We start from the raw sequence: 13,639 nt of genomic DNA, 5'->3' as shown, positions 1-13,639 counted from the left end.
CATCCAGCACTCTGTGCAGTCAAGAAGGAAGAGGGTGTTTTAGCACTAATACTCCATGTGGGGAGGTGTTTACAGGTGATGGGGCGAAGCCTTTCAGTCATTGTTTTTACTTCTAATCATCTAAATGAGTCAACACTGGGGATCCCTGGGTGGCGCAGCAGTTTAGCGCCTGTCTTTGGCCCAGGGCGCGATCCTGGAGACCCGGGATCGAATCCCACGTCGGGCTCCCGGTGAATGGAGCCTGCTTCTCCCTCTGTCTATGTCTCTGCCTCTCTCTCTCTCTTACTGTGTGCCTATCATAAATAAAATAAAACAAAATAAAATAAAATAATAAATAAATACATGATTTAACACTTGTTTCAAAATGTAAGGTACTCATCAGCGCGATTAATCCAGGTGGATCTATGCATCCATAATCACGACACTGGAAAAATAGCTTAAATATTTGACTCATTTTAAAGTAGCAATTACAAAATCATTCCACGTTGTGACAGAAGTCCACATCCCAATCCCATGAGTGTTTCCTTACCGGGCAAAGGGAACTGTGCAGACGGGAAATTATCCTGGATTGTCTGAGTTGCCCCAAAGCAACTCAATGGTTATGCTTATGCTAGCTACTCGGTAAACTAAAAACTAATAACTTTTAATATATTTTATTAATATATTACACCTCTTAAAAAGATTTATTTGTTTGTTCATTTATTTATTTATGAGAGTGAGTCACAACCAAGGTGTGAGGGAGAAGCAGACTCCCCACTGAGCAAGAAGCCCAACGGAGACTCAATCCTAGGACCCTGGGATCACGACCTGAGCCGAAAGCAGATGCTTAATGGACTGGGCCATCCAGTGATCCGATATATTACATTTTTTTCAAATCTGCACATTGAAAATTCCTTTCGGACTGTCCGTGGATTCAAGAGTCAATTGAAACTATTAGAGCAGCAGCCCCTGGGCCAATACCTCAAAGAAAGGGCAAGCTGACAGATGGCAAAGCAGTGCTGCCATAGTTATATACCTGCTTACGTATAAAACTTTTCAAGAGAGAAATTTAAGATTTCTTCGAGGATTTTAGAAAATATACAGTATGAGCTCTTTGACACATATGGTCACCATTTGGGGACTCACTGCCATTCTGGAATAAATGACCGAAGCATCACCGTGTGTACTCTGTGCACACCTGACTCAGCAGGCGTCAGCTGAAGGACACCCCTGCCACCAGCACTGTCACTTTCTAAAGGACCAGATAGCCTAGGGGAGAACACCACCAGTCCTCGGGTGAGAACTTGTGAGGCACAAACCTACCACAGGGCATGGCAGAATCTCCCAGAGGTAGCCTGGCCTTGGAGGAGCCATCTCATGGCACCAGCTCCACATTACTGAGAAGCACCTTGCCAAGCACCACTCAACCAGGAGCATAAAGCTCCTCCTTGGGGAAGACAGGGGTTCTGGGGCTCGGGGTATGCAAACCACCACTCCCACCAGCCCCTCCCAAGCCTATACCAGGAAGAATGGCTCAATACTACCAAATATTTTCAGGGCACGAAATATCCTAGAGAATTTACATAATCAAAAGCAAGTTTTTAAAATATTACTTTTAGTATTATTTCAAATGTGACCACCATACAGTTACATTAACTGTGTTTAAAGAAGAAATTCTGGCAGGGCTTCACAGAATGGCTCTTACCTGATGGAAGAAATCATCCATGAAATGGTCCTTCTCAACAATAACACTTGTGTCCCCATCATCACTCTTTGTACACTAAAATAGAAAATACAAAAAGGAAAATTCAGATTGCAAAAATGTTCATGTATGCACAAACATCGAACTGAAAGAGAAAAGCAACCCAACAGAGCGCAGAACTATAACAAGATGGTGCTGTCTACAAGGACTTGGGTCTGCCCACTGTGGACCAGGATGTGGGCGGGGGGGGGGCGGGGGGAGGCGGGGACAGGGTGGAGGCAATGGACAGCCCTAGGGGCAGCGTGGCCACGTCCTGGGAAACAACTGAGGAACTCCCCAGCACTCTGTAACAGGGAGCTGTTCATTTGCGCCCCATGAAAGTCAACATGAAGTGAGCCCCTGGTACCGCATATTTGTTACAAAGATTAAAAACACTGACACCGCTAACTTTTCTAAAGCACATAATTTTCAAGAAACTTACACATGTTAACTGGCATTCCTCATTTTTCCCTAGGTGAGTAACCCCCAGGGGCTCCTGCAAATAATCCATAAGCACTTTAATAAGGAAACACTTAACAAAGACCTTAGTAAATAAAATGCAGAAGGAAAAGAACTGTTCCAAACACTGGAAGAGCCATAGTGATGCTACACAGCAGTCAGATTCTGTATTCTTCCACCAAAGAATATTCCAGGGCAGCTCTCTAACTTGAGTTGCAGGAGAATCATAGGAAGGCTGGGTCTCTCACTCAGCAGGTCAGGGTGGGGCATTCTAGAACACTCTAGAATGTTGCTGCACTCTAACATGTTCCAGTGCTGCTGCTGGTCCAGGGACCCTGCGTAAAGAACCACTTTCCAGGGAGGTAAACTATCTACCCGTGGAAGCCTGCACTGGGGAGATGGCAATGGCTGTACACAGCATCCTTGCAGAGCACCGCCAGCCCAGGGCACAGCTCCCCGAGGTCACTCTGTGTATGCAGCATCCCCTAGTGGAGCTGGCAGGACTAAGAAAAAAAGGAAAGAAAACCTGCCAGAAAGACAATGGAGGGAATGGCTTTGAACCACCTCCCTGAGCACACATCAGATGACTGACTCCGCTCTCTGCCAACTCTGGGAAAGCCAAGGCAGCCATGGGTTTCAGAAATTCTCAGAACCCTTAGGAAAACTGAAGTCTTTACCTATTCAACCAAGTCTGGAGTGTGGCTTTACTGATCTACAGCCTAGGAGTAACTCGGAGACAAAATTCTACTAAAATTTGGCTAAGAAAAATCTGCAAATTTAGCAAATGTTCAAGAAAGCACAGGAAGCCTTCCCTCTGCATCAATCCAGGACCCTCACTGAAACAAGGAGATTTGGCCTGAAAGTCAACAATCTTTCATCACTTCGGGAGGTCTCCGGATGTCACCTCTCTCAGCCTGGGGCCACTTCTGGGTGAAGATAAGCCATGTCTGCTGAGGCCAAGGGAAAAGAGAGGTTTCTCTAAGAGAGGAAGGGCTGACTTAGAGGAGCAGCTTGTAGGAAGAGACTGTGAGGAAGCTGTAATCACAGGGTGACAGTGTGTGGATGAGCAGGACAATGTGCAAAGGGAAGGAGAAGCACCACACAGCATTAGCCTGCACACTCGCTGGACTGGGGAGGGACCTGCTGGCACCTCTCAGACAGGCGTGGTCACACACTCCCTTAACCCTATTTATTCCCTTTGCCCTGGCTCCCCAGAATGGGGGCTCCCCAGAGCATCCATTCTTTGTGGCTTTCCCAGTAGCATCTTGAGTTAGACTGAGCCACCACCCTGCTCTCACATGACACCAGTTGTTGAGAAAGATGCCTGCAATGACTGCTACGGAGAATGTCTTGTTTGTGCTATTTTAACAGGACAAGTTAACCCCAGAACCTCAGCACATGAACCACAGTGGAACACAGCTGTGCAGGTGGCATAGATACATGAGGTCATGCCAAGCAAGATGGGCCCTTCGTCCAGCCACACAGGGAAAGATGGGCATGTGACGAGACGCACCCAAGGACCACCAGCCCCACCAGAAGCTGCAAGGGCAAGGAAGGAGCCCCCCCATAGGCATCGAGGGAGCACGGCCCTGCTATGCCTCCATTGCAGGCTTCTGGCCTCCAGAGCCAGAACCATTCCTGCCATGTCTCAGCCCATTTGTGGTACTTTGTTCCAACAGCCTGAGGATAATAACCCAGCAAGTCAGGGCTGCCGAGCACTGGCCTCCCTCTAATAAACCAAACTCACCAATCAAGACAGTTTTCCCAGCCTGCTTACTGGCAGCAGCTGAACCTCCAAGTCTCTGTCTTCTGGTCTGTGAAACACAGGCTCCACTGACCCCAGTTCCTACAGAGACAGGTCCTAAGTACAACCATCTACCCATGTGACCAAAGGGGCCTCAGTGTGACAGGGGCACATAAACTGGCAAAGGCTTTCACATCATTCTAGTATCAGCTGTGAGCAATGCTGAACTTAAAGACAAACTGGCAATCAGAAAGCATTCCACAGAAACCAACGTCACGGTGAGCCACCAACTCTTCCCTCTCCCCCAGGCTCACACATCTTGAGGAAATAGGGCACTGCTAATGGCCATGGAGAGCCTGTGCACCGGGCACAGGGCTCCAGCTGCCTCCCACGGCCGGTGTCAGCATCCCCAGTCATGCTCCAGAACACAAAACACACGGGGAAGGAAAAGTGCTCACATCCTCAGAGCTCAGATGCCTGGGCAGGCATGGGCATCCACAAAACCCTCTACCAACAGTTCCACCCCCTGACTCTCGCCGCAGGGGCTGCTTTTCATCTCCAGCTCAAGCACCCAGCAATGGTCCCGTTTACTGTCCCCATGCTGCCCGGAAGGAAGAGGTGGAGGTGCTGAGGATAGACGGATTGCCCTTGTCAATTGGACTCCAAATGCCCTGGCTCTGAAACATTCACCACCCATGCCTCAGAGGAGCCTCCCCACAGGCCCTCCACGCCAGACAGAGCCCAGCTGCCAGGCCCTCCTCCCAGTCCTGGTGGCAGCCTCACCCCTGGCCTTTGAGAAAGCACATTCCATGCTCACTCTTCTTAACTCGGCCCTATATGACTCTACTTCCCAGTGGCTGTTCATCTTCCTGCCTCTGCTCTGGGGTCTCAAGGAAACGGCTGTCATGTCCAGCTCCAGGCCAGGAACAGCGTGAACCAGCATCACGTGAGGAGCCGGCTTACTGTGAAGGGGAGTGAACTCGGGTAGGAGTTGGTGCCGGTGGTTCTACCCGCAGCCCGGAGCACAGGGAAATGAGAAAGGCATCTGCCCACCAGACCCTCACAGAGCTGCCCAGGTCTCACTGCTCTGAATGGAATTCTAGACTCACACACACTGGCTTTTGTTTTGCTTTTTCGTATTGAAGATTGCAAACCCACACAAAGTCGAAGGAATACTACAATGAGCCCTGGATGTACCCATTCCATGGTTCAACCACCATCTCCCCGCAGCCAGTCTCACTCCACTTGCTGTCCCACGCCCACCCCCAGGGCACTAGGTCACCCCAGGCAAATCCCACACAGAAGATGCCCGCTGGGGGTTCCCACTCAGCAGAAGACTCCAGCTGCCAGTCCAGGAGACACGGCTGCCCACCTTGGTGCTTGGGGAGACGGTCCAGACCCCATTCCCCCAGGGGAGTGCATGTTACCGCCACACTGTCACACAGTGCGCTGACTGCACTCTATGCATGGGGCCACCAGTAAACCTGACCCAGGAAGCCCATGTGGCCTCCGCCCTTGGACACAGCCTCCGTCGGACCCGTGCCCTGCCTTGATCCCCAGCCAGCCCTGTGGGTGACAGACCGCCCTCTCTGCCCACAGCCACGAAAGAGAGGACTAGGAATGCATTTCCTCCACTTTATCTATCCTTATCTTACAACCTTTACTTCTACTTATTTCTAATGGGAATTCTCAACGCTATTCTGTAACCGGAGACAGGCTTCATATCGCTCTTAGCTTCTCCATTCCTCAAAACGGGAAACAGAGACAGAGCAGCCAGGGCACTGCTGCCTCACTGAAGGCACCTTACAGCCCCGTGAACAGAGCGCCCTCGTCCAGTCCCTCTGGTGGGGATAGTGGGGCATGGGCTTCACTGTGAATAACAAGACGATTCATGCCAAAGCATTTCCTAAAGGCAGTGGGAATATTCCAAGATGACACACTTGATTTCCAGAGTGTCAAAGTGCAAGATAAACATTCAAATATCAACATTCCATTTGTTAGATTTTAAAAGAGGTCTCCTTAAAAGTAGCATTATATAAAAAATAAAATTCTCCCAGTGTGACTATTGTCAGGAGCAGACAGTGAATAGCTTCCGTGTTTAGAGACTATTTAACAGACATGAATAAGTCATCACTGGAATGCTCACTGTTTAGATTTCAACAGAAGCTGAATTATCACAAATTAGTAGAATCCAAGCTTGAAAACACACTGACTTCTTTCTCCACGTGCACCTATAGGAGGGCCTTGCACAGATAGTAATTTTGGGCATATCAACTAAATCTTCTCAAAATATATTCAGCACCTATACCTCTGCTGCTTATAACTTATAGAAGTTATATCACCTGAAGAAGAGAAAAGCGTGCCTGTAAGTGAATATAGGTGAAAGCTGTCTACTAGCCTTTGTATGTAACATGCCTTCTTCATGTTTTTATATCACTATGGTTTATGCCCTATGGTAGGATGTCACATCGTTTCATGTTTTTATGTTTTTACTCTAGTTTGTCTCCACTATTAAACATCATACAAATACCTTCTACAGGTCCTGAGTCTTTACATAAACAGAACTGTACTGCACAGATGCTTCTGCAATTTGACCCTGTCTTTCCCCATGACTTGTTTAAAGATTTCTCCTTCTCTCTCACCTTCACTCACGGACAAACTAGTCCTCTCTCCTCCTGCAATGCCAGTTTATCCCCAGCTTGCAGCCTCGGGGCTCGTCCCCCTCCTCATTCAGGCCTCAGCTCAGAGACTCTCCCCCATTGCCCCATCCCAAGCAGCCCACCCACAGCCCCACATCCTGCTTTCCTTGGCTGATTCCTGCCCCACTCCCCACAAATTCCACAAGAGCAAGGACAATACCTATCTTCTCACAGCTCGTGCATCAGGCCTGTGACAGTGCCGGGACCCACTCAGAGGGAGCAGTTGAGCAAATGAAAAGAAGGGGGATGAAACCAAGGTGAGGGCAGTGAGGGTGGAAGGACAGAAGACACAAGAAGCAGAGATGCACGCATGGCTGAGACAAAGCAGGTGTGACCTGGGCGGAGGTTTTAGGTGCTCACTGGTCCCGGGTTCTACTCCTCAGGGGGTCTGGCAGCACACTCTGCCCTCCAATTCTGAGGCACCCTTTTAACTTGTAATCAATCTCCCTCCCTTCTCTGTTGTAGCTAATGGGCTTCTGCACTTTGCAACCCAAAGAACGTTGAGGACAACAGACTCCACTGTCATCTACATTTTTCTCACCATGGACTCTTCAAACAGACACACACCAATTCAACACCTGGCAGGTGCTCTGTGCAGAGAATACTGAGGCTTCAGAGTAGAACTGGCCACCCAGGTCCACCCTGGAAAGGGTAAAGAGTCTAGAAGAAAACAGGACTGCATGGGCGCTCAGCGACAAGAGGATAGCCATCTCTGGAGACATTGGCCATAAGACCTCTTATGACATGGGACATAAGAGGAGAGAGGACAGAAAGACCTTACAGTGGTGATGCCTGCATGCACTGAGACCATGAAGGTGTGAGGCAGGCTGAGAAGGGGGAATGCATGGGGAACAGCAGACAGCACCCGATGAAGGGACCAAGGCAGCCGTGGGAAGTGTGCACCAAAGAGGAAACCTTTTTATGATCAGGCTTGTTGTGAACTGGTTCTCCTAGGTTTGCTATTCCTTAAATTCACAACAGACCTGAAGTTAAAAACAAGAAGTATTAATCTGTAGAAATGTCAAAGTTTTGTTGTCTCAAAAAAAGTCATTTAAAAAAAGAGATATTATGTATACCAACAAATATATTTATTATAGTTAAGAATAGAGGACCCATAGATTGCAAATGGGAGAACTGTTTCTATGACAACAAATGAAATATAAAAAGTTGGCAGGACCAAATAAACCATAAAATTCTAAATTATAAACATACGCATATAGGAAATTATAAATCTACTATATAATTCTTAGTATTTTAAGTTTCAGTGAAGCGATTAGAAAAAAATGCTTCATTTTACAAACAGGATTCTGAATCTTTCTAACATTCTTCACCACATGTGCAGGTTAAGCTGTCAAAAAATAACTTTTAAGATATCTGGGCAGTTTTTCTTGCCCCTTAAAAAACTGTATTTGCAATTCGTCACCTTGAATCCAGGGATTAAAAATACTGATTTTTCTCATTTCCCTCATTTCTCTTAGATCTAGTAATAAAGACATGTAAGGACCGTGTGTTTATGTTCATTATCCTGTAAACAATACCCACAGTTGAGATCATAGCTTCTCTCCTCTTTACTATAATAAATACATCTATTTACATATACAAACTTTTTTTTAAAAAGGCAATCATAACACATTTGGAATCCCTGTCTCATAGAACAGATATTCCACTTATATATACTTACATCCTGAGACATATGCCACCCTGCCTCTCCAACTCCTCCCCTGGCTATATACCTCTACACATGCACCCATATCAGTTTTGTGGATGCAGTTTCTCTGCATCTGGCACATCACCTTGTAGACACCTAGCACTCACATATCTCTTAAACAGAAGGTTCTTTTACTTTCTGTAAATCAGAAACAACATCTTTCTAGATTTAAAGCCTAGAAGATCTTGGGCAAGTCACTTAAATTTTCTATACCCAAATAAATTGGCTGCTCAAAAAGAGAAAATAATTGCTTAGAAACAGCTAAGTCTGTATTTGATAAATTGTATTGGACACACTAACATTTAAGTCTTTTCCAAATGGTTATCAGTGGTAATCTTCTCAGGAGGAAGCACTCATAGCTAATAAAGGAAACTTTTTGGAGGTTTCCAAAAACAACTATTTGGCCAGGTTAGACATTGTTGATGGGGTATGTTAATTACCAAATTAAAATTTAAAATTCACCTAGGAAAAAAACATGAGCTGTTTAGGAACATGGTTATGAACAGACATTCAACTACTCCAAGGGCGCCAACTAGGGCCCGGCAGAATGGTTCCCGCAAAGAAGGGTGGTGAGAAGAAGGGCTGTTCTGCCATCAACAAGGTAGTGACCAGAGAATACACCATCAACATTCACAAACATGTCCATGGAGTGGGTTTCAAGAAGCGTGCCCCTTGGGCACTCAAAGAGAGCTGGAAATTTGCCATGAAGGAGATGGGAACTCCAGCTGTGCACAATGACACCAGGCTCAACAAAGCTGTCCGGGCCAAAGGAATAAGGAATGTTCCATACCGTATCCGTGTGCAGTTGTCCAGAAAATGTAACAAGGATGATGATTCACCAAACAAGCTCTACACGCTGGGCTACCTACGTACCTGTCACCACTTTCAAAAATCTACAGACTGTTGTGTGGATGAGAACTAATCGCTGATTGTCAAATAAAAGTGAAAAAAAAAACAAAAAACAAAAAACACAACCTACTCCCAGGGTTACTTGGAAAGGATACATTTCTTTTTTTTTTTTTTTTTTTTGATACATTTCTTTAAGTAAAAGTTTAACTTTTATTTCTGATAATTTTCAGATGTTTTTAAATATTACGTTATTAAACTTTAAAAATGTCAAATTGCATTTTAAATTAATATTTTACTCTAGATAGAATATTGCTTTTTAGAACTTCCAGCAAACATTTAAAAAAACAAATAAATATTAATAGCACTTATAATTACACAGCACTTTCTCCCACCTTCTCCCAGAGTATCACACACAGGAGATAATTTCACATTTCACAACTCCTTCTATGACTAAGCAAGAGAGATATCATTATCCCCCACCTTATGTACAGGAAAATTAAGGTTCTGAAAGCTTTAAAAATAATTTGCCCAAGATTAGACAACTACACGCGTAGAAACTTCCAGCAATCTGCTCTACAATTGCTCAGTGTCTTTATCTAGAGCAGGATGGTACTAGACTAGAGAAGGCCACTTCTAGCTCTGAAATTCTAGATCAAAATAGGTCACATGCTCTTCACGCTGCAGCAGGGAGAGCTGGAGGTCACATAAGCTTCAACAGTGGTAAATAATCGCCCAATTCATTTTTGCTAATCAAGCCAAGAAAAGCTGACAGATTTTTCTTACTATTCTCCAATATTACATATGTTTGGAGTTCTCTTGTGTGCCAAAACAGTTACAGTTCTCATGTGCAGATACATTCAGCATTTGTTCACTCAACAGACATTTGAGCGCATGGCAAAGACATTCTATAGGGTGAGGTAGTGGTTATTTGTTAAGTTTAACATGATGCTGTTCATCTGCAAACTGCAGAGATCAGAGTATCTGACCATTCACAAAAAGAGAAGAAAATCACTTCGAAGAAAGGTTCTTACAATGTGTGTAAAGCATAATTTCTATGATCCCAAGGGAGAGTCAACCATTGCCTTCTTGAACCACAACTATTCCCTCTACTTTCCAAAGCATGGCCTATAACCAGCTACCTTCCAGAAGCAAAGGATAGAAGGTAGTTCACCACATGCCATGGGTGCCTTGGGCAGCAGCAGACAACCTGCTCTGAGGCAGCCTGCCTGCACAGGGCACAGGCTTTCCCTCTGCGCCGCGACACACTAGCTGCGACACACTACGTACGGACTCGGCACTAACCGCTACTTGCATTTGTAAGAAAAAAGTCATCATTAACCGTTGGCATAAAATGTTTCATCTCTCCCACATTCTACCGACACCCACGGTGGTCCCACTGCCTGTCTGATTCCGGAGTTGCCCTAATGAGCACAGGCCAGTACATCAGAACTTGCCCATTACTCTCACGTAGTAAAGGGTAACTCGCAGAGGTCACTGGCAGGGTCTACACACGGGCGGACTGGCCAAGCCTGGTGCACTGGCCGCTAGGAAAGGGCAGGCGAGCAGTCCTCGCGCTCAGAAGGCCAGCTTCTCCCGGGAGGCACTGGCACCGCGCAGGGCCCGCCTGTGCCCACAGGCAGGTGGCACCACCGAGTGCCTTCCTTGCTCCCACGTGCATTGTCCCGTGTTAGGCCCCAGGGACTGGACAGGAGCACCCGCACCAGCCCCTGCTCTCGGGAGCTCCCACCCACCCACAGCACAGTAACTTCTGGTGGTCCTAACTGCTGCAGAGGGTCCAAGAGGCGATGCCATGGAGCGACCTCAGCCTAGGGAAGCAGCTGGGCCGGCGCGGCTCAGAAGGGGCTTCGGAGCCCAGCCACTGCCCCGTGCCCCCCAGCCCCGGGCTGACTCAGTTTCCCCATCTGTCAGCGACAGAATAAGTGTTTCTGTCTCTTGGCTGGGGGGGCGTCCAGAACACCGTGGAGACAGTGACCCACGAGGGGGCGGCCAGTCCCGAGCGCCGCCACCCCCACCCAGCCCCGCCCAGCCCGGGAGCCCCCGGACCCAGCAGACCCAGTCACCTCCCCCTTGTCCAGTCCCACCCTCCCTGCCCTCCCTCCCCGCCCCCTGGGGGGGGGGCCCTGCCCTCCCTCTCCGCCCCCCGCCCTCCCCGGGGCCCCCCTGCCCTCAGCACCCCTGCCCTCCCCCCTGCCCTCCCTGGGGACCCCCCTGCCCTCCCTCCCCACCAGCCCCGGGGGGGCCCCCTGCCCTCCCTCCCCGCCCCCCCCGCCCTCCCTGGGGGGCCCCCTGCCCTCCCCCTCGCCCCCCCCCGCCCTGCCCCGCCCTCCCCGGGGGGGCCCCCCTGCCCTCCCCTCCCCCCCCCCCGCCCTGTCCCGCCCTCCCCGGGGCCCCCCTGCCCTCCCTCTCCGCCCCCCGCCCGCCCTCCCTGGGGGCCCCCCTGCCCTCCCCCTGCCCTCCCCCTCGCCCCCCCCCGCCCTGTCCCGCCCTCCCCGGGGGCCCCCCTGCCCTCCCTCTCCACCCCCCGCCCGCCCTCCCCGGGGCCCCCCTGCCCTCCCCCTCGCGCCCCCCGCCCTGTCCCGCCCCCCTCCCCCCCCACCCCCCTGCCCTCCCTCCCCACCCGCCCCCTGCCCGCCCTGTCCCGCCCTCCCCGGGGGCCCCCCTGCCCTCCCTCCCTCCCCGCCCTCTGGGGGGGCCCCCTGCCCTCTCCACCCGGTCGCCCCCGCCCAGTCCCGCCCGCCCCGGCGGCCCCCGCCCCTTCCCCTGCCCGCCCCGCCGGCCCGAACCGCTATCGCCCCCGCCCGCCGCTCACCGCCCTCAGGTCGGGCAGCCGGTCCCGCATCCCCACGGGCGCGGGCGCCACGCCCTGCCGCTCAGGCCTGGCCGGCGCCGCCTCCGGCCGCCGCGGACTCTCAGGGGCCGCGCAGCCGCCTCAACCTGCCGGTCGCCGGCCCGGGGCGAGCTCTCCCGCCGCCCTCCCCCCGACCGGCGCTGCCACGGCAACCGCGCCGGCACGCTCTGCGCATGCCCAGCCCACGCAGCCTGCGGGAGCCTTCGCGGTGAAAGCCGCGGCCGAGGGGCGGGGCCGGGGGGGCCGGGCGGGATGGGGCGGGGCCCAGAGGCAAGGGAGCGCACAGGGCCAGGCCGCGAGGGGCGGGGCCTGGGAGGGGGCGGGGCCTGGGAGGAGGGCGGGGCCCGCGCGGCTGGGTACAGGCCGGGGTCGAAGGGGAGGGGCAGGGGCAGGGCCCGGGGGGGGAGGCGGGGCCTGGAGGCGGGGAGCTGACGCGGCCCGGCGGGGAGGGGGCGGGGCCTCGGGAGGAGGGCGGGGCCTGCGTGAGGAAGCGGTGGGGCCTGGGGGCTGGCCCGCAGGGGAGGGTACCCCCGGGTACCCTGCGGAGTTGTACAAGAACCGCCTTGGCCTTTCCTTCCTCCTTTTTTTTTTTTTCTTTTTTAAGATTTTATTTATTTGAGACAGCCCAAGCACGGGGAGGAGCAGAGGGACAAGCAGGCTCTCCACTGAGCTGGGAGCCCACGTGAGGTCTCCATCCTGCTGGGATCCCGCCCTGAGCTGACGGCAGATGCTTCACCCGCTGAGCCCCCCAGGCTCAGTCCCGTTTCGTCCCTTCTTGATTTACTTTGTTTTTTTGTGCTTTCGCACGCATTTTATTTATTTTTAAAAATCGTGAACACACTGGTGAGCAATTCAGCCAGGCCGTGGGAAAGGGCTGGGTGCAGCTTTGGACACATGCACCTGGAGGGGCTCTGTCTCAAGGACGCACACCACTTTCTTTGGGAACACTGGGCAGGTGCAGGGACGCCCTGCTGCAGGGACACCACTTGGGGCGATGTGGGGCACCAAAGGACCCTAGCAAAGGTTCTTCTGGACAGCACTTACTTCGTGAAAACCCAGTGATGTAGCCCGGAGTGCCCCTGGAGCCTGAGTATGGCATCCAAGTCTGCAGCGTGCCCAAGTCTGCAGCGTGCAGGTGCCTCTGACATATGGGAGGCCCCAGTCCAGTCCTGATTAAGGCATCCCAAAGAACGTCTATGACCAGAGCATCCCACTTAAAGTCCTCTGTGTATAGTTTCTCATGCTCCATGTCTTACCTCCTGTGAGTCGCAGAACTCCGTGGGTCCTACACATCTCCAAGACCACCTCCTCCTGGGCCCTGCACACCTCCAGGATGTGGCCCTGCAGGTGGGCCAGCACCCCTCTCTCAGCACAGAGGGCTAACCCCGTCTCTGGTGAGTGCTGGTCCTGCCTCATGTCTTCCTCATGCCCCAGCCCAAACACGTAATGTGGACAGCAACTGGATAATGTCAAATTGTCAACCAGAGCTTTCTTACCCTGCCAGGGAAAGATTAACAGTGTGAATATTAGTACATAATGTGTCATTGCTGTCTCTATCACATACATACATATGCAGTGTGACCATGTCGCC

At 51.1% G+C, this 13,639-nt stretch overlaps 1 protein-coding gene across 4 annotated transcripts in view; it reads right to left on the bottom strand.

The window, feature by feature from the left end:
* STX2 (syntaxin 2) overlaps positions 1-12,141 on the bottom strand; it is a 45,574-nt gene extending 33,433 nt beyond the window's left edge. For 3 of the 4 annotated variants that reach the window (XM_038574713.1, XM_038574715.1, XM_038574716.1), the window contains exons 1-2: positions 2,163-2,246; positions 1,685-1,759 (exon numbers count right to left, since the gene is read on the bottom strand). In XM_038574713.1, the coding sequence (XP_038430641.1) occupies positions 1,685-1,759; positions 2,163-2,231 (144 nt within the window). In that variant the 5' untranslated portion in view covers positions 2,232-2,246. Of the gene's footprint in view, positions 1-1,684; positions 1,760-2,162; positions 2,247-12,009 lie in introns of those variants that run through there. The other variant, XM_038574714.1, reaches the window with a different exon arrangement.
* Positions 12,142-13,639: the final 1,498 nt, after the last annotated feature.

Source organism: Canis lupus, chromosome 26 (genome assembly GCF_011100685.1).
Source record: "Canis lupus familiaris isolate Mischka breed German Shepherd chromosome 26, alternate assembly UU_Cfam_GSD_1.0, whole genome shotgun sequence".
NCBI lineage: Eukaryota > Metazoa > Chordata > Mammalia > Carnivora > Canidae > Canis > Canis lupus.
Note: the sequence above shows the minus strand (reverse complement) of the source record. Positions and strands in the feature narration are given on the sequence as shown.